A 27,818-nucleotide genomic window follows, 5' to 3' on the forward strand; every position below is an offset into this window, starting at 1 on the left:
GATGACCATAATAATAATATTTATAATAATAATATTTATAATAATAATAATAATAATAATAATAATAATAATAATAATAATAATAATAATAGTTTCTTACGCCATGCTGATGACCATAATAATAATAATAATAATAATAATAATAATAATAATAATAATATTTATAATAATAATAATAATAATAATAATAATAATAATAATAATAATAATAATAATAATAATAATAATAATAATCATCATAATCACAATCACAATCATAATAATAATAATAAAAGTTTCTTACGCCATGCTGATGACCATGAAGTCCAGCCAGTTCCACGGATCCTTCAGGAACGTGAACTTTCCCAGACAGAATCCTCGGGACAGAACTTTGACGGACGCTTCAAACGTGTAGATGCCGGTGAACACGTATCTATGACGACAGAAAAACTCTGAAAACAAGTATCCATGACGACAGAAACACACGTATCTATGACGACAGAAACACACGTATCTATGACGACAGAAAAACTCTGAAAACACGTATCCATGACGACAGAAACACACGTATCCATGACGACAGAAAAACACGTATCCATGACGACAGAAACACACGTATCTATGACGACAGAAAAACCTCTGAAAACACGTATCTATGAAGATAGAAACACACGTATCTATGACGACAGAAACACACGTATCCATGACGACAGAAAAACACGTATCCATGACAACAGAAAAACACGTATCCATGACAACAGAAACACACGTATCCATGACGACAGAAACACACGTATCCATGACGACAGAAACACACGTATCTATGACGACAGAAACACACGTATCTATGACGACAGAAACACACGTATCTATGACGACAGAAACACACGTATCTATGACGACAGAAACACACGTATCCATGACGACAGAAACACACGTATCCATGACGACAGAAACACACGTATCCATGACAACAGAAACACACGTATCCATGACGACAGAAACACACGTATCTATGACGACAGAAACACACGTATCCATGACGACAGAAACACACGTATCTATGACGACAGAAACACACGTATCTATGACGACAGAAACACACGTATCCATGACGACAGAAACACACGTATCTATGACGACAGAAACACTCTGAAAACACGTATCTATGACGACAGAAACACACGTATCCATGACGACAGAAACACACGTATCCATGACGACAGAAACACACGTATCCATGACGACAGAAACACACGTATCTATGACGACAGAAACACTCTGAAAACACGTATCTATGACGACAGAAACACTCGTATCTATGACGACAGAAACACACGTATCCATGACGACAGAAACACACGTATCCATGACGACAGAAACACACGTATCTATGACGACAGAAACACACGTATCCATGACGACAGAAACACACGTATCTATGACGACAGAAACACACGTATCCATGACGACAGAAACACACGTATCTATGACGACAGAAACACACGTATCCATGACGACAGAAACACACGTATCCATGACGACAGAAACACACGTATCCATGACGACAGAAACACACGTATCTATGACGACAGAAACACTCTGAAAACACGTATCTATGACGACAGAAAAACCTCTGAAAACACGTATCTATGACGACAGAAACACTCTGAAAACACGTATCTATGACGACAGAAACACACGTATCTATGACGACAGAAACACACGTATCCATGACGACAGAAACACTCGTATCTATGACGACAGAAACACACGTATCCATGACGACAGAAACACACGTATCCATGACGACAGAAACACACGTATCCATGACGACAGAAACACTCGTATCTATGACGACAGAAACACACGTATCCATGACGACAGAAACACACGTATCCATGACGACAGAAACACACGTATCCATGACGACAGAAACACACGTATCTATGACGACAGAAACACTCTGAAAACACGTATCTATGACGACAGAAAAACCTCTGAAAACACGTATCTATGACGACAGAAACACTCTGAAAACACGTATCTATGACGACAGAAACACACGTATCTATGACGACAGAAACACACGTATCCATGACGACAGAAACACTCGTATCTATGACGACAGAAACACACGTATCCATGACGACAGAAACACACGTATCCATGACGACAGAAACACACGTATCCATGACGACAGAAACACTCGTATCTATGACGACAGAAACACACGTATCCATGACGACAGAAACACATGTATCTATGACGACAGAAACACACGTATCTATGACGACAGAAACACACGTATCCATGACGACAGAAACACACGTATCCATGACGACAGAAACACACGTATCCATGACGACAGAAACACTCTGAAAACACGTATCCATGACAACAGAAACACACGTATCTATGACGACAGAAACACACGTATCTATGACGACAGAAACACACGTATCCATGACGACAGAAACACACGTATCTATGACGACAGAAACACACGTATCCATGACGACAGAAACACACGTATCCATGACGACAGAAACACACGTATCCATGACGACAGAAACACACGTATCCATGACGACAGAAACACACGTATCTATGACGACAGAAACACACGTATCCATGACGACAGAAACACACGTATCCATGACGACAGAAAAACACGTATCCATGACAACAGAAACACACGTATCTATGACGACAGAAACACACGTATCCATGACGACAGAAACACACGTATCCATGACGACAGAAACACACGTATCCATGACGACAGAAACACACGTATCCATGACGACAGAAACACACGTATCTATGAGTGAATGAATGAGTGAATGAGTGAATGAGTGAACTCACTCCACAGTCTTGCTCCAGGGGGGCGGGTGTATATGTGAGTGAATGAATGAGTGAATGAATGAGTGAATGAATGAGTGAATGAGTGAATGAGTGAATGAGTGAATGAGTGAATGAGTGAATCTTACTCCACAGTCTTGCTCCAGGGGGGCGGGTGTATATGAGTGAATGAATGGGTGAATGAGTGAATGAGTGAATCTTACTCCACAGTCTTGCTCCAGGGGGGCGGGTGTATGTGAGTGAATGAGTGAATGAGTGAATCTTACTCCACAGTCTTGCTCCAGGGGGGCGGGTGTATATGAGTGAATTAATGGGTGAATGAGTGAATCTTACTCCACAGTCTTGCTCCAGGGGGGCGGGTGTATATGAGTGAATGAATGAGTGAATGAGTGAATCTTACTCCACAGTCTTGCTCCAGGGGGGCGGGTGTATGTGAGTGAATGAGTGAATGAGTGAATCTTACTCCACAGTCTTGCTCCAGGGGGGCGGGTGTATATGTGAGTGAATGAGTGAATGAATGAGTGAATGAGTGAACTCACTCCACAGTCTTGCTCCAGGGGGGCGGGTGTATATGAGTGAATTAATGGGTGAATGAGTGAATCTTACTCCACAGTCTTGCTCCAGGGGGGCGGGTGTATATGAGTGAATGAATGAGTGAATGAGTGAATCTTACTCCACAGTCTTGCTCCAGGGGGGCGGGTGTATGTGAGTGAATGAGTGAATGAGTGAATCTTACTCCACAGTCTTGCTCCAGGGGGGCGGGTGTATATGTGAGTGAATGAGTGAATGAATGAGTGAATGAGTGAACTCACTCCACAGTCTTGCTCCAGGGGGGCGGGTGTATATGAGTGAATTAATGGGTGAATGAGTGAATCTTACTCCACAGTCTTGCTCCAGGGGGGCGGGTGTATATGAGTGAATGAATGAGTGAATGAGTGAATCTTACTCCACAGTCTTGCTCCAGGGGGGCGGGTGTATGTGAGTGAATGAGTGAATGAGTGAATCTTACTCCACAGTCTTGCTCCAGGGGGGCGGGTGTATATGTGAGTGAATGAGTGAATGAATGAGTGAATGAGTGAACTCACTCCACAGTCTTGCTCCAGGGGGGCGGGTGTATATGTGTGTGAGTGAATGAGTGAATGAATGAGTGAATGAGTGAACTCACTCCACAGTCTTGCTCCAGGGGGGCGGGTGTATATGAGTGAATTAATGGGTGAATGAGTGAATCTTACTCCACAGTCTTGCTCCAGGGGGGCGGGTGTATATGTGAGTGAATGAGTGAATGAATGAGTGAATGAGTGAACTCACTCCACAGTCTTGCTCCAGGGGGGCGGGTGTATATGAGTGAATTAATGAGTGAATGAGTGAACTCACTCCACAGTCTTGCTCCAGGGGGGCGGGTCACTCATCGTCATGAAAACACAGTTGGTCAGAATCGTCACCATGATGAACAAACTGAACAACGTTTCACTTTAAGGAAAATGATCAGGAATCAATCAATCAATCAATCAATCAATCAATCAATCAATCAATCAATCAATCAATCAATCAATCAATCAATCAATCAATCAATCAATCAATCAATCAATCAATCAATCAATCAATCAATCAATCGCCTTTACAGAGAAAATGATTAATAACATAAGAGTCAATCTATAATCTATATCTATAATCTATATCATAATCTATATCTATAATCTATATCTATAATCTATATCTATAATCTATATAAGGGTTGATTTACCACCAACTCATGGCCAGTCGTCTCCCAGAATCATTTCCTTTATTTATTTAGCACAAATTAAAGAAAACTGTGATGAAATAACAAAGCTAAAACAAATTAAAGATAAATATAAACGTCATTGAAGGTTATGACAGAAAAGGATGTTTTTTTTATAACTTTTTGAAGGAGGTAAAAGATAATGTTGACTTCAGCGACACAATCAAGTCATTCCACGGAAGAGAATAAAAATAAAAATAATACTTTAGTGGAGGAAGATGTTTTTTCATTATGCACTTCAAGAAAAAAGTCGAAACGTCGAGAAAAAAAGTCAAAATAACGAGAAAAAACTCGAAATATTGATATTGATGTACTAATGTAAAATTTTGCGAATAAAGTTGAAATGTTGAGAAAAAAGGCAAAATTTCGACTTTATTGACGAAATTTCGACTTTATTCTTGAAATTGTATTTTAACATTAATCTCGACATTTCGACTTTTTTCTCGGCAATTCGACTTTTTTCTCTAAGTGCACAATAAAAAAAATCTTCCCCTCTCAAATACTTTTTCTCCTGCATGGCCCTGATTCTCTTCCGTACATTCCAGAGTTTTGTATCTACCTTTAAAGGTATAGTCCCTGAATTTGGAGAGCTAGCAAGATTTGAAAGTGGCAACTCCTCTAAGCCCCCGCCCCCTCATCTAAGCCACGCCCCCTAATCTAAACCACGCCCCTCATCTAAGCCCCGCCCCCACACACTTTGGGGAACGTGCATTTGCAGGAGTGGAGTTTTCCAGAACATTTTGGACAAAACTACCCCATGTCTCATTCACCTATAAGCGAGGCCGGTTTTAGGGGGGGGGGCTGTGCCTACCCAAACGTGCGTCCTGCCCACCCAATCAAAGTTATGGGGATCCTTTATTTTTTTATAAATATAAAAAAATATCACAGAATATCTGTACCGTTTGTGATTGGGTCGGCACTGCGCATCATTTTTAGACACAACAATGAACGCATACCGCAAAAGTTGTGTCTCGGCGGAGGAACCCGACGTCAGCACACAGAGCACACACTGAAGGCTGATTGATGGTTCCGCGTTACACCAACGCAGAATGGTGCGCGTCGCCGCGTACCCTATGCCGTAGCCGTGGCAATAGAGCCTGCACAGCACCGCAGCACACCGCAGCGCACCGCCAGCCGCACCGCCAGCCGCACCGGGGCTCTACGCCCTCGCCGGGATGGAGACGCCTCCATCCCCACGGACCCCCACTCCGTGCTTCCGAGCTGGAGCTGCTGCGGCTGTTCAGTGCGGCTGCTCGTGTCCCCGCGGGCTGCTGCTGCTGGGCGGAGAGTCCTGCAGCAGCAGCCCGGACCGCTCTGCTCCCCGCTCTCACACACAGCGGTGACCGACCCGCTCTGGAAATAACTAGATAACAACTACATAATAACTACAGAATAACTACATACTGGGCTCCGTGGCAGAGGGGAGGGAGGGGGGTTACACTGGGACACTGTGAGCCCAGGACGATCCGTGGGAAGTGGACACGGGGGGCTGGAAGCGAGAGCTCGAATGGGACAGGGGGGGGGGGGCGTGGATGGGACTTAAAATGAAGGCATCTGATTGGTTCTTTCCCTTCCTGCCAATCCTCTGATCCTCTGGCCGATCCGTGCCACTCAGACCGCAAAAAACAGATTGGTCAGAGTTTTTACAGGATTAAAGCTGTCAGAGAGGTCGGATGTTTTTCTTTCCTTTTTCTGAACACATTATTCACTGGCTACTCTCAGGATGGAAGGAACATTTCACCCAGTAAAACAATAATTTTTTTTGAATACAATCACAAACCTTCACCAATCACCTTTAAAATTAAACTGATAACCACAGAATGGTAAAGGTTTAACAATACACAAAAGATTAACAATGAGTCTAGTTGGATATGAATTAAAATCAGATGAAAAAGTAAAAAACTGCTGGAAAGTGTCAGGAAGATCTTGTTTTCTATTGATAAACTTCTGCACAAACAAGTATGGGTGAAAAACATGAAGTTTATAAAGAGTAATAGTGAATATTTCATAAAAAGAGGTGGAGATGGTTGGTGTCCACCTACGATGAGTATTAGGGCCAAACTAAGACAAAAAAAATTGTCATAATAATATGAGAAAGAAAGTAGAAAAATTCATAGTCAAGTCATAATGTTGCGAGAATAAAGTCGTAATATTATGAGAATAAATTCGTAACATTATGAGAATAAAGTCGTAATATTACGAGAATAAAGTCGTAATATTATGAGAATAAAGTTGTAACATTATGAGAATAAAGTTGTAATATTACGAGAATAAAGTCGTAATATTATGAGAATAAAGTTGTAACATTATGAGAATAAAGTTGTAACATTATGAGAATAAAGTCGTAATATTACGAGAATAAAGTTGTAATATAATGAGAATAAAGTCGTAATATTCCGAGAATAAAGTCGTAACATTATGAGAATAAAGTTGTAAAATTATGAGAATAAAGTCGTAACATTACGAGAATAAATTCGTAATATTATGAGAATAAAGTCGTAATACTCCGAGAATAAAGTCGTAACATTATGAGAATAAAGTTGTAAAATTATGAGAATAAAGTCGTAACATTACGAGAATAAATTCGTAATATTATGAGAATAAAGTCGTAATACTCCGTATACCAGGCTGAGATCATTCTAAAGAATCTTTTTTGGATTATCAGTAATTTGTTGAGAAAGGTTGGATTAGTTGCAGACCAGACAATATTGCAGTAATTCATATCTGGAAACAGGAAACTATAACACAGTCCAGTGAACAGACGGATGGATTATGCCGAGCATTTTCATTGATCTTTTGCAAACTTGATTAAAATTATTATTCCAATTTAGACCTTCATCCAAAACAACACCCAGAAACTTTGTGTGTGATACTTGAAGGATTTCAGTTCCGTTAATTCATATTTTAGCTTCTTCTTTTGCATAAGGTTTATTTTTGTTGCAGAAGATCATAAAGTAGATTTCTTTACATTTAGGGCCAAATCCACAAAGAATAGATTGCGCCCGCAAATAGCGCTGTAAATTGCGCCGCATTTGCGCCCGCAATTTGCGCCCGCAATTTGCCCCGCTTTAATGTCCTATTCACAAAAGATTTTGCTCTAATGATATGCCGGCGCAAACACGCCCATAAAGTTTTGCAGTAACTTCATTAACACCGGATCGAGATCAGATCAGGATCTGACGGTAATTCATGTTCTGTGTTTTGCTACACACACCTACAGGTCAGCTGTTAAACACACACATTCTACATTTATATGTTTATATGCTGCAATTGTTTGTAATAAATCAGCCCCTTATGTATGGATGAATCCTGAACTCCGTCCTGTTATTTTTATTTTTAAATCCGAGATAAGTCCAGTGGAGCGGCTAAGAGTGGATTTTAGGCAGAATCGTGCATTTGGTGATACAAGCATGAAAATTGGCATGAGCAGTCTCCATGGGTCACTTGACAAGAAAATTGGTCGGGCCACTTGAAATTTCAAGCTGGCGGCCATTTTTCAAGATGGCCGCCACCTTGGTTGATCAATTAAGTGATGTAATTGTTTGGTTGGTGATATAGACATGAAAATTGGCATGAGCAGTCTCCATGGGTCACTTGACAAGAAAATTGGTCGGGCCACTTGAAATTTCAAGCTGGCGGCCATTTTTCAAGATGGCCGCCACCTTGGTTGATCAATTAAGTGATGTAATTGTTTGGTTGGTGATATAGACATGAAAATTGGCATGAGCAGTCTCCATGGGTCACTTGACAAGAAAATTGTCCGGGCCACTTGAAATTTCAAGTTGGCTGCCATTTTTCAAGATGGCCGCCACCTTGGTCGATCAATTAAGTGATGTAATTGTTTGGTTGGTGATATAGACATGAAAATTGGCATGAGCATACTCCATGGGTCACTTGACCAGAAACTGCTCACAGCCACTTGAAATTTCAAGATGGCAGCCATTCTTTGAGATTGCCACCTGGATTTTTAAATAATATATTTCCCATGTTAATTTGAGGTCCTAAAAAGGCCAAGAGTGGATTTTTTATTGTATTTTGTCTAACTCCTCACCCTTGACCTGTCCGATGTGGTAAAACCTGCCAGGAGTTGCCTCCTAACGGCATAGCTCTCAGGGTTCAGTGAAGTGCACAAGCTCCCTTACCACGACAAGGTAACAGTCACAAGGGAGGTTTTTTTTTTTTGTTTTTTTATTTATTTTTTTTTTTACCTAAATGAACAGACAGTAACGTTGTCAAATAAATACTAAGGAATGGAGAAACAAAAAGGAAGATTATTAAAATGGCCAGCTTTGGTGCTGAATGGATAGCACTCCAAAAAATAATTGAACAATTATTTACTGAATGGCAATATGGGCAGATCTAGAGGCAACAGCAGCTCTGACTGACATAGCCGTGGAACCATGATAAACTGAAAATATCCCTCACAAATAAAAGGTAGAGGTGCTGACATTACAAAGTATCTCAACTAAAAATATCTCTCACTGGTAATTAGCCAGTGGAAAAAAATACTAAAGAACTAAACTAAAAATGCGATTAACTGGTAAAACTGAAGACAAACAGATGTGGCCATGGGGAGCCGAGCCATAGGTCTACACCTGAAAACACAGGTGCCAAGGGGGAGTAACCCTGGCAAAAAGAATATGCAGATAGGATCTAGCAGTGGCAACTACACAGACATGTACAAGTGAGTCCATATCTGAAGCACTTACACCTTCCAGTACATGCCTTGGTGCACCCGCATTTGGTCAACTCCCAACAACTCTCTGCAATAGGTGGAAAAGGAGTCCAAAAGATTTTCCATTCCTCATCTTGTTTTATCCATCCCCAGTCAGATGGGCTTGGCTTTTGTGGTTGTCGCTTTAATGCCTGTCCCCACACGTATCCAGCCTCATAAGATGCACGTTTGGCATGCTCTTTGAGTGCTGCTTGAGTTGGTGGGATCAGGTCATATGGTCTTTGCTTTCTGGCAAAGAGATCAAGCCTCGCCTCATTCACAGTTGTGACATCGCTGGATCTGTCATACATTAGCACAACAAATCTCTCCAAAGCTTGCAGGTCGCTGTCATCCACTGCAGAGGGTTCTGTTTTGCAAGAGCATAGAGTGGCTGGTCAGCAGTTATGACAGGCGTTTGTCTTGGATTCAGGAATGCCACTGTATCACTAACTTTGTCCATGACATGCTTTACTGTTGCAACAGAGTGGGCTTGGTCTCGGAGGAGGGGAAGCAGTGATGTAATGCTGACTTTAAGATCCAGGCTCCTCCGTTGGGATGCATGGTGGGCTGACCATGTTATATTGGCAGAAGCATCCACTGCTTGGGTTAGGCTAACTTTCTCCAGCCAGTCAAACTCGGGTGCCAAGTTTCTGTTGAATACATGGAGGTCTGGTAAAGGTAGGTTGGCTACAGGATGGGGCTCTGGGTTTTTCTTTCTGAAGAAAGCTGGTTGGATGTTCGAGAAGGATTCAGGAATTTCAGGAACTTTGCTTGGTCTGTCATCTGAAAGTTGGAGTGGTGGCCTTATCTCACCCTCATTGTTAAGACCTGGATGTTGGAACATGGAAATACTTGTACCATGAAAGGATGTATGGGCCGTTGTTGCTGTGGGATTATGGTCAATGTTTTCCATAGCAGATGTGGTGAAGAGTCCCTTTCTCAAAATCGGTGGGCAGACAACCCCATCTACCACATACTGGTCCACCACAGATTCTCCTAGCAGTGCGGAAACCTCCAACACCCTGTCATAGGAGATGCATATCCCATTCTCATCAAGTAGGTCAATGAGTTGTCGCTTTCGTGTTTTAGCATACACCGCCATTCTAATGTAAACAGCAAATGGAGTTTCACGGTCTCTCGAGTGCCTATGGGTTGCTGCACCATCTTTGCACTTAGTTTTGCAATTGTCTAATCTCTATTCTAATTTACTCGTAATCACCAAATCAACACAAATGTACTTTTATGCCTCAGTGTTAGAGGTTTTTTTCATGGCATAAAATTGTTTTGGCATCATCCAAAACTTAAAAAATAAAGTCCTCTTTACTGAAAAAAAAAAAATCTATATGGGAAAATTGATCTTTTGAGGATCCAGTGGCGGCTCACGGCAGTTTCCATGCTTGTATTAGCCTAAATGCTCCAATAAGGTGGTGGCCATCTTGAAAAAATGTCCGCCATCTTGAAATCCCAATTGGCTGTGAGCAGTTTCTTGTCAGGGGAACAATAAGACCGCTCATGCCAATTCTCATGCTTGTATAACCAACTTTACATCACTTAACTGCTCCACTAAGGTGGTGGCCATCTTGAAAAATGGCTGCCATCAAGTGGCTGGTAGCATTTTCTTGATAAGTGACCCATGGAGACTGCTCATGCCAATGTTCATGCCTATATCACCAACCAAACAATTACATCACTTAATTGATCGACCAAGGTGGCGGCCATCTTGAAAAATGGCCGTCAACTTAAAATTTCAAGTGGCTGTGAGCAGTTTCTGGTCAAGGGACCCATGGAGACTGCTCATGCCAATTTTCATGCCTATATCACCAACCAAACAATTACATCACTTAATTGATCGACCAAGTTGGCGGCCATCTTGAAAAATGGCCGCCAACTTGAAATTTCAAGTGGCCCGACCAATTTTCTTGTCAAGTGACCCATGGAGACTGCTCATGCCAATTTTCATGCTTGTATCACCAAATGCACGATTATGTGACTTATCTGCTCCGCTAACAACCCCACTTGATCTGACTGTCTACAGTCATGTCTGAATGTAGATTTCACCCTTAATATCATTCAGTATCACACAGGCTTGAATGATATTGAAGAGAGAGAGAAACAGAGACAGAGGGGGAGTGAAGCCGGAATTATGGTTCTGCGTTAAATCGACGCAGAGCCTACGGTGTAAGGTACGCGGCGACGTGTGCCGTACGGTGCGGGTCGCCGCGTACCTTACGCCGTAATCTCTGCGTTGGTGTAACGCGGAACCGTAAATCAGCCTTGAGGAGTGAGTTTACGCGCAGTTAGTACACGCTTCAAAAAGACGGTATTTGCTCCACTATTTTTGCGTGTGGCAAATAGCGCTGGCCTTTGTGAATTAGACGGTTTTTGCAATGAGGTTTATTTGCATAGAAAGGGGGCAATTTTGCGCCGAATGTATGAATATTACCTAATTTACATGCATGCAAATGGCACAGGCGCACCATGACACTATTTGCTTGGCAGCGCAGTTTGTGGTGCAATTCGCCCTTTGCGGGTGCTTTGTGAATTAGACGCTCTCTTTTTGTGTCATATGCACCAGTTTAGCGGCCCCTAAAAAAAAGCTGCGCAATCCTTTTGTGGATTTGGCCCTTAGAGTTAGCTTATTGATCTGGAACCAATTAGAATCAGTTGATAATTCATGATTTACACTCATGTGATGAGAGACAGTGAGACAGTCATCATGAACAGTCTGGTTAGGGTTAGGGTTAGGGGATAAGTTTATTAAAGAGAAGGTTATTAAAGACACAGGTCAGTCATTAATGTCAATTAGAAACAGTAAAGGGCCCAAGATCGATCCCTGTGGAACTCCAGAGAGAATACTTGATTTAGTAGATGAGACACCAGAAATGTTGTGTCCGATACTTGAAGGATTTCAGTTTCATTAATTACAACGCAGGCTGAATATGAATAAAGCTGCTGTTACAAGTGTTACAAGCAGCAGAGTGAGAGCATGAAGGATATGAATGGATGATCAGCAACATCAGACACATGAGAGTGACAGCATGAAGGATATGAATGGATGAACAGAGTGACAGCATGAAGGATATGAATGGATGAGCAGAGTGACAGCATGAAGGATATGAATGGATGAGCAGCAACACCAGACACATGAGAGTGACAGCATGAAGGATATGAATGGATGAGCAGCAACATCAGACACATGAGAGTGACAGCATGAAGGATATGAATGGATGAGGATCCGGATGGCGGCCTGTCTCAGACGGCTGAATGGATCCAGCAGGTAAACGGCCGGATCAGCGTTAAACCTGTAGAGGACGTTCCCCTTACTGAGCACGATGAACGTCTGTGGAGACACAGGTGAGAGGGTGAGACACAGGTGAGATACAGGTGGAGACACCGGTGGAGACAGGTGGAGAGACAGGTGAGACACAGGTGAGAGGGTGAGACACAGGTGGAGACAGGTGAGATACAGGTGAGACACAGGTGAGATACAGGTGAGACAGGTGAGATACAGGTGAGATACAGGTGAGACACAGGTGAGATACAGGTGAGACAGGTGAGATACAGGGGAGATACAGGTGAGATACAGGTGAGACAGGTGAGATACAGGGGAGATACAGGTGAGACACAGGTGAGAGAAAGGTGAGACACAGGTGAGATACAGGTGAGATACAGGGGAGATACAGGGGAGAAAGGTAGGAAACATGGCGCTGCGCCAGTAGCGACACGCAGTTGGGTCTGTTTGTCTGTTGGATGTTTAATGTCACTAAGTGTCTCGTGCAAGTAACCGATATTCTGAGTATGATCTTCTTTGCTTCATCATTCGATTTAAAAAAAAACAAAAGTTTAAGTCTATCCTACAATGGAGCTGCTATTTTTTATTTTTGTATGGACTTTGTTTGTCGTGGCTCAGGCTTTGTTTGAGCCACGTCACGCTCACACAGAAAGGCTTCAGTACTCTCGGGACTTTTTACTGAAACTGAGGGATCAAAAGTCCCATACTTGCATGGACCTGAGCTCGGTGGATCAGTCAATCGCCGAGCTCCTTTGGGAGAACATTAATAAGCCTAAATGGGATGATAAAGTACATAAAGTACGGAAGCGGGGAAGACGTGGCGGTGTCAGACAGAGACTGAAGCGGCTGTCACTCCGCCGCATCCCCCTCCCGTGATGCTGCTCTGCAATGCCCAGTCTCTACGGAACAAGATGGACGAGATCCAAGCCAGCGTCATTCATCTGGAGCAGTTCAGAGAAGCCTGCGTCATGGCCTTCACTGAAACATGGCTTACTCCAGAGTATACCGACACCGACTTAACTGTCACCGGGTTCGGAGCGCCAGTGAGGCTTGACAGGGACTCCGCTGTCACTGGGAAATCCCAAGGGGGTGGAGTCTGCATCTACGTCAACCAACGGTGGTGCAAACACATCACCGTCAGAGAAACTGTGTGTCCTGCAGACATAGAGCTGCTGTCGGTATCCCTGCGCCCCTTTTATCTCCCCCGGGAATTTCCCCAAATATTTATCACAGTCGTTTACATCCACCCTAAGGCCAACGTAAAAAACGCTGTAACAGTTATAAGAAATGTCACACATAAGCTCCAGTCACTTTCCCCAGATGCTCCTTGTTTTATTCTGGGTGATTTTAATCAGTGCAATTTGAATTCTCTGAATAACTTTCACCAGTACATCTCTTGCCCCAACAGACTCAACAAAACACTTGATCTATGCTATGGTACAGTAAAAGGTGCCTATAAGTCCACAGCCCTGCCCCCCCTCGGCTCCTCTGATCATAGCATTGTTCTCCTCATCCCAACCTACAAATCTCTCTTGAAGAGAGGAAACGTTGCCACCAGAGATGTGGAAATGTGGACTGAGAGCGCTGTTGAGGAGTTAAAAGGAGCCCTTGAGTGCACTGAATGGGACATTTTTAAAGATTCCTCTGACCTTGATGAGACGACTGATGTAATATCATCTTACATTCTCTATTTAAAAAACCTGATCATCCCCACCAAACAGGTTAAGGTGTTTCCAAACAACAAGCCCTGGATTAACAAAGCAGTAAAGGATGTGCTGCATAGGAAACACAATGCCTTCCTTCATGGAGATGAAAAGGACAAGACGGCGCTAAAAAAGAGGTCAGATATGAAATTAAGAAAGCAAAACTTCAATATAAAGATAAAATAGAGGAAAAGTTTCACAGTAATGATCTGAGAGCCGTATGGGATGGTATGAAGGCCATGACAGGCCAAGATAAGAAAAACCTTAAGCCAATCACTATTGATGGTTTTGATTCTGACTTTGAACTCGCAAATGGATTGAATTATTTTTATCTACGTTTTAACAATGAACATGATTTTACTCAGGAACTCAATGTTTTAACTGATAGACTGAATAGCAATTCTTCTTCTATGATTTTACAGCCTCCTATTAGTGCTTCTTCTGTCAGGTCCATGTTCCTTAAATGTAATCCTAGGAAAAGTCCTGGGCCTGATATGATCACAGGCAAACTCTTGAACAGGGGTGCGTCCTGTCCCCTCTACTGTACATCCTATATACCAACGACTGCAGGAGCCATCATAAAGACAGGCATCTTTTGAAGTTCGCTGACGATACAGTGCTAATCAGTCTTCTCCAGGATGGTGAGCTCAGCCATGGACCGGCTCTAACGGACTTTGTAAAGTGGTGTGATAACCACTTTCTTAAGTTAAATGTCCTGAAAACTAAAGAGATGCAAATAGACTTAAAGAGGAGATGTACTTCTCTCCCAAATCCTCCCATTACCATCAAGGGCTCACAGGTGGAAACAGTGGAGAGGTATAAATATCTGGGCACCATCATCGATACCTGAGGTATGACCCCAATACATCTGCCATTTGCAAAAAGGGCCTGCAAAGACTTTATTTTCTGCGCAGATTGAACACTTTTAATGTGGAGAAAACACTAATGGTATTATTTTATAAGTCTTTTATTGAATCAATTTTAACTTTCTGTATTGTATTGTGGTATGGCAACTTGACAGTGCAGAACAAAAAGAGGATGCAGGACATTGTCAGAGCAGCCAGTAAAATCATTGGCACTCAGCAGCTCTCTCTGACTGACATCTACGAAGGTCGAGTCCTGAATAAGGCTCAAGACATCTCGGCCAGTCCTGATCACCCTCTGTCAAGAGTTTGTTCCTCTCCCTTCTGGGCGGCGCTATCGGCTTCCCAACGCCAATAGCAATAGGTATAAATTCTCTTTTATACCAACCGCTGTTAAAATGATCAACTCGCATAAATTTTAATATTTTTAATATATTTTTATCATTCTGCCTGCACTGGTGAAAGCACTTTTGCTTTTACTCATTTATTGTGGTTACTATGTCACGTTTTAATGTTTTAATTGTTCTTATTGGTATGTCTGTGTTTGTATGATGACTGTTTTCCCAGACTGCTAAAAGAATTTCCCCTAGAGGGACAATAAAAATGACTCTGACTCTGACTCTGAGATACAGGTGAGATACAGATGAGATACAGGTAAGATGCAGGTGAGATACAGGTGAGATACAGGTGAGATACAGGGGAGATACAGGTGAGATACAGGGGAGATACAGGTAAGATACAGGTGAGATACAGGTGAGATACAGGTGAGATACAGGTGAGATACAGGGGAGATACAGGTAAGATACAGGTGAGATACAGGTGAGATACAGGTGAGATACAGGGGAGATACAGGTGAGATACAGGTGAGATACAGGTGAGATACAGGTGAGAGACAGGTGAGATACAGGTGAGATACAGGTGAGATACAGGTGAGATACAGGTGAGATACAGGTGAGATACAGGTGAGATACAGGTGAGATACAGGTGAGATACAGGTGAGATACAGGTGAGATACAGGTGGAGACACAGGGGAGAGATACTGCGCGAGGGACATAGATAAGAGAGACAGGTGACGATGGGTGATGGACTTTTATTTAAAAAATCCTGTAATTAAGCCAATCACTACTACTAAAATCCTAAAATGAATGAATGAATGAATGAATGACCTTCTGTGATTGGTAGAAGGGATCCAGCTCTGAGATGTAATGAATGAATGAATGAATGAATGAATGAATGAATGAGTGAATTAATGAGTGAATGAATGAATGAATGAATGAATGAATGAATGAATGAATGAATGAATGAATGAGTGAATGACCTTATGTGATTGGTAGAAGGGATCCAGCTCTGAGATGAATTGAATGAATGAATGAATGAATGAATGAATGAATGAATGAATGAATGAATGAATGACCTTCTGTGATTGGTAGAAGGGATCCAGCTCTGAGATGAATTGAATGAATGAATGAATGAATGACCTTCTGTGACTGGTAGAAGGGATCCAGCTCTGATATGTAATGAATGAATGAATGGATGAATGGATGAATGTATGAATGAATGAATGAATGAATGGATGAATGGATGAATGAATGAATGGATGAATGGATGGATGAATGAATGAATGAATGAATGAATGAATGAATGAATGAATTAATGAATGAATGAATGAATGAATGAATGGATGAATGACCTTCTGTGATTGGTAGAAGGGATCCAGCTCCTCCAACGGGGTGTTGAGGAGTTCGGGGGGCGGGTCTCCGAAGATGAAGGGAAGGGACTTCCCGGCCTCCAGGTCACTGGCGGGTTTAGGAAGGTCTTCCTCTGTGATCTATAATCAATCAATCAATCAATCAATAAATCAATCAATCAATCAATCAATCAATCAATCAATCAATCAATCAATCAATCAATCAATCAATCAATCAATCAATCAATCAATCAATAGGGGTGTAACAATATATCGTGCCACGAAATTTTGCGATACAAAAACGTCACGAAACGTGTCGTGGAGGTGACAACCTGTATCGCGATATTGGGTTATTAATATTAATCTATTGTGTTGACTAGAAACGCGCATCCGACCGCGACCGCGCAGACCAAAATCTTCCTCCGCTCAGAAGAAAGTAGTCCCGTTTTGCGGTCCCGTTTTGAGCTCTGAACCTTTACTTATTTAACTCTGGTGTAGAGTTTAGCCTTACCTTATTAAATTAAACATTTTTCTTGTCGTGAATAGGATAAACACAGGACAACTTCTGCTGAGTTTGCGTGTACTTCATTGTCCACTCAACAGTGTAGGATTTTAGAACATCAACACAACACCTAGTGCCGTATCACTCCGCCCAACCTAAAACATACTAACAACTGATATACTGACTAGTGTAATTATAGTCCCTGATTTACAGAACATAAAGAATATATTTATAAAATAATGAACCCTGAATTACCAAAATAACCTTAACAACAATAAATCTCCTCTTACACTTATAAGGTGAGCATGAATCAATCTTTTTTATCATGTAAAATTGTATGTATTTATTTACTTGTATTTATTTATTCAATTTTAGTTGTTAAATTTCTGGAAAAGAAAAAAGTCAAATCATACATGAGACTATTCAGTTTGTGTCTAAATATTTGTACTTGTATGAAACTGAAGATCATAATGCAAACCTTTTACTTTTAGTTCAGTTTGTGGAAAATGGTTGTCCTGGCTTTCTCTTTAAAAGTTAAACAGTTATAAAGCATTACAAACTGGAACAATAGAGCAAATGCACAGCATTGTTTTGTATTTTGTGTCTTTCAAATAAAAGACTATTTTTTCTACACATATGTTCCTCATTCAAGGTTGTTAAAAAAATACTGCTATAATATCGTATTGTTATCGTGACCTCAATATCGTGTATCGCACCGTGAGATTAGTGTATCGTTACCCCCCTATCAATCAATCAATCAATCAATCAATCAATCAATCAATCAATCAATCAATCAATCAATCAATCAATCAATCAATCAATCAATCAATCAGAACCAACATACGGGTCTGATAATCAATCAGAACCACCATACGGGTCTGATCAATCAATCAGAACCAACATATAGGTCTGATAATCAATCAGAACCACCATACGGGTCTGATCAATCAATCAGAACCAACATACAGGTCTGATAATCAATCAGAATGATAATTGATCCACCTGGATGTTCTTCTCCGTCCTCCTCTGAAGCTCCGCCTCCTCGGCGTCGTGTCGGCGCTGGATTTCCTCCAGAGACGCCGGCGTGAAGCGTCGGAACAATTCCACTCCAACAGGGGGCAGCAGCGACGCCATCCTGGCATCCTGTAGGGCCTCCTGGACCCCGGTGTGGCCTAGGAACCTTCTCCTAGGAGGTAAGGAAACATACACACTTAATACACCCTAGGAACCTCCTCCTAGGAAACATTATAATAAACCCCGGTAGTTCCTAGGAACAGTTCCACTCCAACAGGGGGCAGCAGCGACGCCATCCTGGCATCCTGTAGGAACTCCTGGACCCCGGTGTGGCCTAGGAACCTTCTCCTAGGAGGTAGGAAACAAAACACTTAAAACACCCTAGGAACCTCCTCCTAGGAAACACTTAATAAACCCCTGTAGTTCCTAGGAACTTCCTCCTAGGAGGTTAGGAAACATACACACTTAATAAACTTTTTTTTTATAACATTTTTTTTATTTTTTGCTTTCCGGTTCCGGGTCGCTGCCCGTGTGGTCGACCGGCCGGACAGCTGAGCAGATTTACGTTCCTTTATGCTCTTTTTATGCTCTTTTTTTCCTCTTTTTGGTGTGTTTGTGTTTGTCTTTTCGCCGACCATCCGGGACTTTTTTTGGGATTATTTCTCTGCGACGCTACCTGTGTGTTTTTTTTTTTCTCGCACCCGACATGGCGCCGCGGCTCAATTACAGCAGAGACTTTCTCATCCAGCTGCAGCCGCAGCCTGAACTCCGGACTTTCAGTCCCGCTCCGACGGATTACTTTCCTGGGATTATACTCCGTGGATACCCCAATAACCAGTACATCTCTGTCTGCAAAACTCTACCCAAGGTAAACAGGAGGGGTTTAAAGAAGGGTGGACTGAGAGCGAGACTTAAATGGGAGACGCACAAACAAAGAGCGCTCCCGTCCATTATTCTGGCCAACGTGCGGTCTCTCCGCAACAAACTGGACGAGCTGCAGGCTTGTGTGAACCATCTGCACGAGTTCAGAACTGCTTCTGTTCTGGCTTTCACTGAATCATGGCTTAATAACAGCGATCAGGACGGCATGCTGCACATAGACGGCTTTTCAGCACCCATTCGTCTGGACAGAGACAATGAACGCACCGGGAAACAACATGGCGGCGGCGTGTGTCTGTATGTAAACAACAACTGGTGCTCTACAGTCACTGTGAGGGAGAAGCTGTGCACTGCGGACATCGATCTTCTGGCTGTTTCTCTGCGCCCCTACTACCTCCCCAGAGAGTTCCCTCAGCTCTCCATCTTACTCTTAAGGTGGCATGCCTCAACGACTGGAGACCTGTCGCTCTGACACCGATTGTCAGCAAGTGCTTCGAGAGACTGGTGAGAGACTACATCTGCTCTGCACTGCCTGCCACGCTGGATCCCTGGCAATTCGCCTATCGTCAGAACCGATCAACTGACGACGCAGTTGTCTTGGCCGTACATTCTGTACTCTCCCACCTGGACACGAGGGGGAAGAATAGATGTGTACGGATGCTTTTTGTGGATTACAGTTCCGCCTTCAACACCATCATACCAACCAGACTGGACACAAAGCTGAGGGACCTCGGCCTGCACCCGAACATGTGCAGTTGGACACTCAACTTCCTGTCTGACCGCCGTCAAATGGTGAGGATGGGCAACATAACATCACCCAGGGGTGCGTCCTGAGCCCCCCAGGACTGGTCCTGGACCCCCTAACCCTCAACACAGGAGCCCCCCAGGGCTGCGTCCTGAGCCCTCTCCTCACTGTACACACATGATTGTACAGCCACACACAGCTCCAACGTCGTCATCAAATATGCGGATGACACGACAGTCATAAGCTTGATTGATGACGATGACGAGTCGGCCTACAGGGCAGAGGTCGGGTCACTGACACAGTGGTGTCGAGACAACAGCCTGGCTTTAAACGTGAGCAAGACCAAGGAGCTGATCGTTGACTTCAGGAGATCAGAGAGAGTACGCACCTGTTATCATAAATGGGGCTGCTGTGGAGCAGGTCAAAGACTTCAAGTTCCTCGGAATCTATATATGGAGGGACCTGAAGTGGCTACACACACCACAAAAGTGGTGAAAAAGGCCCAACAACGGCTCTACTGCCTGAGGCGTCTGAAGAGGTTCAAAGTCGCCCCGGATCCTCAGGGCTTTCTATACAACCACCATCAAGAGCGTCCTGATGACCTGGTTCGGAAACTGCACCACCGCAGAAAAGAAAGCACTGCAGAGGGTGGGGCGAACAGCACAGCATCGTGGGAGGGGAGCTTCCACCTCTCCAGGATCTTCACGACAGACGTTGTGTGGCTAAGGCCCACAACATTATCCGGGACATCCATCACCCCAGCCAGAGCCTGGTCCAGCCATAGCCTGTTCCAGCCACTGCCGCACCCACGGCCGGGCAAACGGTACCGGTGCATAAAAAGCAGCACCACCAGATTCCTGAACAGTTTTTATCTGTCAGCAAACAGATTACTGAACAAGACTTAGTTCTTGTGAAAGACTGAACTGAAGATTTTTTATATCACATATAGAAGCCCAAGACTATTTATTTATCTGTTTTTCTATCCTCTTATTCCACATACTGTTTTTATGCTTTTATTCATGCACTATGCACTTTGTTTGTATGTCTATCTTTTAACTGCAAATGATGATGAGCCTGCGCAAACAAGTTTTTTACCCAAGTTACTGAGTAATATGATGTGACAATAAAGTTTGATTGATTGATTGATTGATTGAAGGTTCACCACCATGACCCCCCCCCCCCCCCCAGGAACAGCACCGTTCCCCCCCCCCCCCCCCCCCCACCTGCTGCTCTCATGCAGAATAAAGTGCTTTGACAGAGGAGTCCTGACCCACATCAACAGTCCAAAAGTCCAGAACAGTCCAGAACAGAACAGTCCAGAACAGAACAATCCATAACAGTCCAAAGTGATGACATCAGACTTTTAATGAACAAGGACTCGTTTGTGCGGAGGGTTTTCATGGATTACAGCTCGTTATGCAACAGCCGAACCACACAGGTCTGAGAAGCTCCTCTCCCTGGATCAACACCCAGGTATATATATATATATATATATATATATATATATATATATATATATATATATATATATATATATATATATATATATATATACCCAGATTTAATAAAGCATATTTAAATCTGTGATACTAACAGTTAAAAATGAAGTTTGTTGCTTTACATGAAAACATCTAGTTTTGAAATGAATCTGCATTTGTTCAAAAAACAAGACATTGTGCATTTTTTCCTGAACCAGCAGTTTTTCTGTAATTAATCCCAGTAATCTTTACATTTACACAAAAACTACATATTTACTTTTCCTTTAACAGTTTAATCTATTGGGCAGATTGACCAACGTTTAGATGAAACATGTTTTATTTGTTTAAGTAGAAAAACCACAATAAAAAATATCTGGCTTGATCTACTTTAAAAAACTTAAGGCGACTTTTTCTCATGAGATTTTTATGTAGATCAAGAAAGACTAGTGTTTGTATAAACTATTCATTTTTAGTTTGTACAAAATTCATTTGCAAGTAAAGTCAACTTAATTTTGATAAATACACAAATACATAAGAACATGCTGACAAACTCTGTGCAATGTATGACGATATTGTGAAATGTCTCACTGCCTCCAGTGAACCCTTTTGTAAAAGTAAATGTAAGGTACCTAACATCAGACCTGGGTGGAATGAGTTTGTGGCTGAGCAGTATGCGGAGGCAAGGAGGGCTTTTAGACTCTGGTCAGAGGCAGGTAGGCCTAGACAGGGGGAATTGTTGGATATCAAAAAACGCACCAATGCTAGATTTAAATATGCACTCCGTTTTATTAAGAAAAATTAAAATACAATGAGGGCAGACTCACTTGCCAGAAAGCTACAGAATAACAGCCTTACTGACTTCTGGAAAGAGGTTAAAGTCATGAATAACAACAAAACTCCTCTACTGTCTGTGATTGAAGGTGTTAGTAGCCCAGAAAAAATAGCTGAGCTATGGCGTGAGCATTACTGTAACCTTTTTAATTGTGTTAAAGGTAACGTAGTTAGTATCAATCATGAACATACTGGTCTCTTTGCAGATGTGATAGTTAGGGCAGCAGATGTCTATGATGCCACTAACATGTTGGATAACAACAAAGCTTGTGGCATGGACTGCATTACTGCAGAACATTTAAAAAATGCCAGCTTTAAGCTCTTTCCTTTGCTTTCCATGTGGTTTACTGCTTGTCTGGTTCATGGGGTCCTGCCCAATTCTATCATGTCTGTAGAGTTAGTGCCTGTGCTTAAAGACAAGGCTGGTAAGCTCAGTAGTATTGATAATTATCATCCTATTGCATTGGCCAGCATCTTGTCTAAAGTACTGGAGAGAATACTTTTAACAAAGTTAGAAATGTATGTTCTTACTTCTGACAACCAGTTTGGATTTAAAAGAAAACATGGAACTGACCTCTGTATATATGCTCTTAAAGAGATTGTATTTAAGTATACAAGCCTGAACACATCTGTATTTTTATGTTTTATTGATGCGTCAAAGGCTTTTGATCGTATTAATCATGAAAAATTATTTGTTAAATTGTTAGATAGAGGTGTTCCTAAATTCTTGGTGAGAATTTTAGTGTTTTTGGTATGCCCATCAAAGGTTTCAAGTAAAATGGGCCAATGTGGTATCTGCTCCATTTTGTGTTAGTAACGGAGTGCGGCAAGGCGGAATTTTGTCCCCTTTTTTATTTAATGTTTATATCGATGGATTATCAAATCAATTGGACAGGTTAAAAACTGGTTGTCTTGTGGGTAACACTATTGTTAATCATCTTATGTACGCGGACGACTTGGTACTGCTTTGTCCATATAGTTCTGGGCTGCAGCAGACGTTGAAGGTGCTCTCAGTATGGCCTTGATCATGATGTAAAGTATAACGCTAAGAAGCCACATAATGATAGTTAGAAGTGTTGGGGACAGGAAATCAACTTTTCCCACTTTTTATTTGGCAGACAGCCCCCTTGATGTATGTGAGGAAATTAAATATCTAGGTCATGTCATTTCTGATGACTGGACGGATGACAAAGACTTGTATCGACAGCGCTGTAAAATGCATTCTCAAGCTAACGTGCTTATCAGGAAGTTTTATATGTGTTCTGACTCTGTGAAGTGTTCCCTGTTTCGAACCTACATCACACCGTTATATACTGCTCACTTGTGGTCTAACTTTAAGAAAAAGAGCATGCAGAGGCTCAAGGTAGCATACAATGATGCACTTAGGTTGCTGCTGCGTGTTCCTAGGTGGCATATGGCCAGTCAATTGTTTGTGTCCAACAGAGTGCCAACTTGTGAGGCTCTTAAGACAGTTGATGTTTGGTTTTATGTGTCGATTGGACAAATCAGAGAACCACATAATTGAAGCTTTAGTCAGCCCATTGAAAAGCTGCTATAGATTCACCTCTAGGCTAAGGTGGCATTGGTGCAATAGCTTGTATGTTTCATAAATTGAATATTTAATATTTTTGTATTTCTTTTTTTATACGTTTTATATTGTATTATGTTTTATATGGACCTGTGTATGCAAAAAAGTTGATATATAAATAAAGTAAACTTAACACAATTAAGTTGACTGTACTTGCAAAATGTATTATTTACATAAAAAAATATGTAGTTTAAACTAAGACTAGTATTTCTTGATTTACATAATAATCTCATGCAAAAAGTTGACTTGTTTTTTTATTAAGTAGATCCAGCCAGATATTTGTATGAGTGTAGGGACCCCAGGGTCTGAGTCTCCTGCTGAACACCTTCAGCATTCCGGGGAACCCGGCCAGCCCAAGCCTCCCTGGGGCCCTCAGGACCGGAACAAGCCTCCCTGGGGCCGGGGCCCTGTATTACTGACGATAGTTCAAACCTACCATGATACCTGAAACAGAAACATCACCAGCCTGAATGACTGCAGACCTGGGACACAAACCCCCATCACTAACCCCATCTGAACCAGGACCAGGACCAGGACCTGGACCAGCACCAGCAGGTCCAACATCAGCATCATTACAGCCTGATTCACCACCGCAGATGAACCAGAACCTCCAGAACCAACTGAGAACTGGGACAAATCTGTAACAACCAGGAAAACAAAGTTCCAAGATCTTCTACTACTGAACTCTCAGACATCAGAATATATGTGTTATCTTTTCAGCTCTTATTCAATATCAATTATTGATCCTCTTTACCAGCTTTGGGTTCAGGTGTTAGAATGTGACTTACAGGTGTAAATATCAGTTATTGATCCTCTTAGGTGTTAGTATCTGATTTACAGGTGTGAAATATACATTTTTGATCCTCTCAGGTGTTAGTATCTGACTTACAGGTGTGAAATATCAGTTATTGATCCTCTCAGGTGTTAGTATCTGACTTACAGGTGTGAAATATCAATTATTGATCCTGTAAGGTGTTAGTATCTGACTTACAGGTGTGAAATATCAGTTATTGATCCTCTCAGGTGTTAGTATCTGACTTACAGGTGTGAAATATCAGTTATTGATCCTCTCAGGTGTTAGTATCTGACTTACAGGTGTGAAATATCAGTTATTGATCCTCTCAGGTGTTAGTATCTGACTTACAGGTGTGAAATATCAATTATTGATCCTCTCAGGTGTTAGTATCTGACTTACAGGTGTGAAATATCAGTTATTGATCCTCTCAGGTGTTAGTATCTGACTTACAGGTGTGAAATATCAGTTATTGATCCTCTCAGGTGTTAGTATCTGACTTACAGGTGTGAGATATTAATTATTGATCCTCTCAGGTGTTAGTATCTGACTTACAGGTGTGCTGCCCTCTGCTGATCGGTTCTCTTCAGCAGAGCTGCTGTTCCCTTGTTGCTCCTCCAGAGATCCAGGATGCTTTTCCTGCCCATTTCAGCAGCAGGTGCACCAACTCCAGTCACAATATCAGTCACAATTCAGGTCACAATTCAGGTCAAAATTCAGGTTTGACTGGTTTTACTGGTTTTACTGTAGTTGTTCCACTTCCCCGTCTGTTTTACTGGTCTGTGTTTCTGTCCTGCTGAGTCTTGGACTTATAACCTCCTTTACACACACACACACACACACACACACACACACACACACACACACACACACACACACACACACACACACACACACACACACACACACACACACACACACACTACAACACTTGTATTGATGGCAGGAAGTGGCATCACAGTAAAAGAATGTTCAAAACAACCAGGAAAAGGTCACATTTCTAGGTTTTTTGAGAAACTTGTTTCACATTTGAAGGTTCAACTCTGGAAAATAAGTTAATGATTTAAAGGAGCATTAGATGCAAAGTAATCTTCTCCAGAATTGGTCTAAAAGGACCAGTGTAAACAAAAGTATGAAATCTAATGGCTGTCTCCAAAGTTTGGCCGTCTTGTTAGGGACTCTTTTATTTTTAAGTTTTGACGGTAGCAGAATGTTTTAATTGCTGATGCAGGTTTGTTTTAAAATGTGCAGGATAATAGTCAATTTTCTACACAACTGAGGTGATGCAATGCCTCGTAGTGCTTAAGTGTTTCTAACTTCTCTCCAGTCCTGGTGTGATGAAAGCTTTTTTGTTTTTCCTTTTCTTTCTCTGTCGTGACCCGTCACTGAAGTGCAAATGTGCAATAAGCATCAGAACTTTATAGATCTGATCACTAAAGCACTTAAAGTGCAATAATGGCGATGTGCAATAAGCATTAGCACTTTATAGATTTAACAATTAAAGCACTTTAAGAAGCAATAGCACTTTAAATCTCTTGCACTTAAGCACTTAGCACTTTAAATGTGATGGCCACTTATTGGTATTAATTGTAACATGTTTTTATTTCTTATTGATTGTATCTAGCTTAGTTGTGTTTTTAAATGTTGTCTTTCGTCGCTATATCTTGTCTTCCTTGTTTGCTGGTTCTGATTTTATGTTTTATGTTTGGCATTGATTTGCCACAGGGACGAATGGTGGACATTATCCTATGGCTATATGTTTACACTTGTGTTCATTAACATGTACAGTCCCTGTCATTAAATAAATACATTTAAATTGAAATTGAAATTGCATAATGAAAGGTATTTATTGACTAAGTTGGACATCACTGAAGGCACTGGCGGTTCTAGGATCTTTCTAAACAGGGGCCAAATGTAACCTTCAGGGGCCAACAGTATTACATTTTCATCCCGAAATAGCGCTGCTTGACTGAACAACAATTGGAGACAATGCAATAAGCACATTATCCAGCAGGTGGCGGTAAAACATGTTGACTGACTGAAAAAACAGGAAACATGCATCAAGATGACTAGCCAAGAGGCTGCGACTCCAGTGTTTTATATCTATGGCTGGAGTTTCCACCAACTATACACCAGGTTACAACCCTGGATACTTGATTCCCTGTCATTGAGCATTTTCTGGACTATGAAACAGTTGGACTATGAAACAGACAAACAACACTAACCCTAACTAACCCTAACCCTAACCCTAACCCTAACTAACCCTAACCCTAACTAACCCTAACCCTAACCCTAACCCTAACTAACCCTAACCCTAACTCTAACCCTAACCCTAACTATGAAACAGACAAACAACCCTAATCCTAACCCTAACCCTAACTAATCCTAACCCTAACCCTAACCCTAACTAATCCTATAACTCTAACTCTAACTAATCCTAACCCTAAACCTAACCCTAACTAATCCTAACCCTAACTAATCTTAACCCTAACCCTAACCCTAACCCTAACTAATCCTAACCCTAACCCTAACCCTAACTAATCCTAACCCTAACCCTAACCCTAACTAATCCTATAACTCTAACTCTAACTAATCCTAACCCTAACCCTAACCCTAACACTAATTTGTGCTATTGTCTCCCTGACTTTAAGGCTTTTTTTGATAAAAAGCTGAGCAATTCCCTGTGTCTTTTCATCCTCTCTGTCTCAATACCCGACAAACACAACAGTTTATGATTAACATAGAACATGAATCTCTTCATCTTTGAACATTCAGGTCAAAGTGCTATAATCCAACCAAACTACAACTTCATTGTTATGGATTTCTCTCTTTGAACCCAAGCGCACGACACCAGACAGGGTTAAACTCAACCAAAAACACAGCGTAGTTTAGTTGTAAACCAAAAAATTATTATTTTATCTTATTTTATTTATTTATATTATCCAATATTTTTGCTCCTGGCAGCAACAAATTCATCTTTCTGTTTATATAATTTATGTCTAATTTAATTCAGTCCCAGTTATATAAATGTTTACTGTTTATCTGTGGAGATGTTGTTACAGTGTTGTCATGACTCTCTAATGACTATTTAAATTATATAGCCAA

The 27,818-nt window shown here is 41.7% G+C and overlaps 1 protein-coding gene across 1 annotated transcript in view; it reads right to left on the reverse strand.

Moving 5' to 3' along the window:
- The window catches only part of scn4ab (sodium channel, voltage-gated, type IV, alpha, b), a 61,022-nt gene extending 35,678 nt beyond the window's left edge, over positions 1–25,344 (reverse strand). Inside the window, exons 1-6 of the mRNA XM_061712547.1 lie at positions 25,269–25,344; positions 18,388–18,571; positions 16,887–17,024; positions 12,560–12,678; positions 4,219–4,308; positions 284–412 (exon numbers count right to left, since the gene is read on the reverse strand). Of these exons, the coding sequence (XP_061568531.1) occupies positions 284–412; positions 4,219–4,308; positions 12,560–12,678; positions 16,887–17,024; positions 18,388–18,519 (608 nt within the window). The 5' untranslated portion in view covers positions 18,520–18,571; positions 25,269–25,344. The remainder of the gene's footprint in view (positions 1–283; positions 413–4,218; positions 4,309–12,559; positions 12,679–16,886; positions 17,025–18,387; positions 18,572–25,268) is intronic.
- Between the last annotated feature and the right edge of the window lie 2,474 nt (positions 25,345–27,818).

The sequence above is a fragment of the Cololabis saira genome, chromosome 21 (genome assembly GCF_033807715.1).
Source record: "Cololabis saira isolate AMF1-May2022 chromosome 21, fColSai1.1, whole genome shotgun sequence".
Classification (NCBI taxonomy): domain Eukaryota; kingdom Metazoa; phylum Chordata; class Actinopteri; order Beloniformes; family Belonidae; genus Cololabis; species Cololabis saira.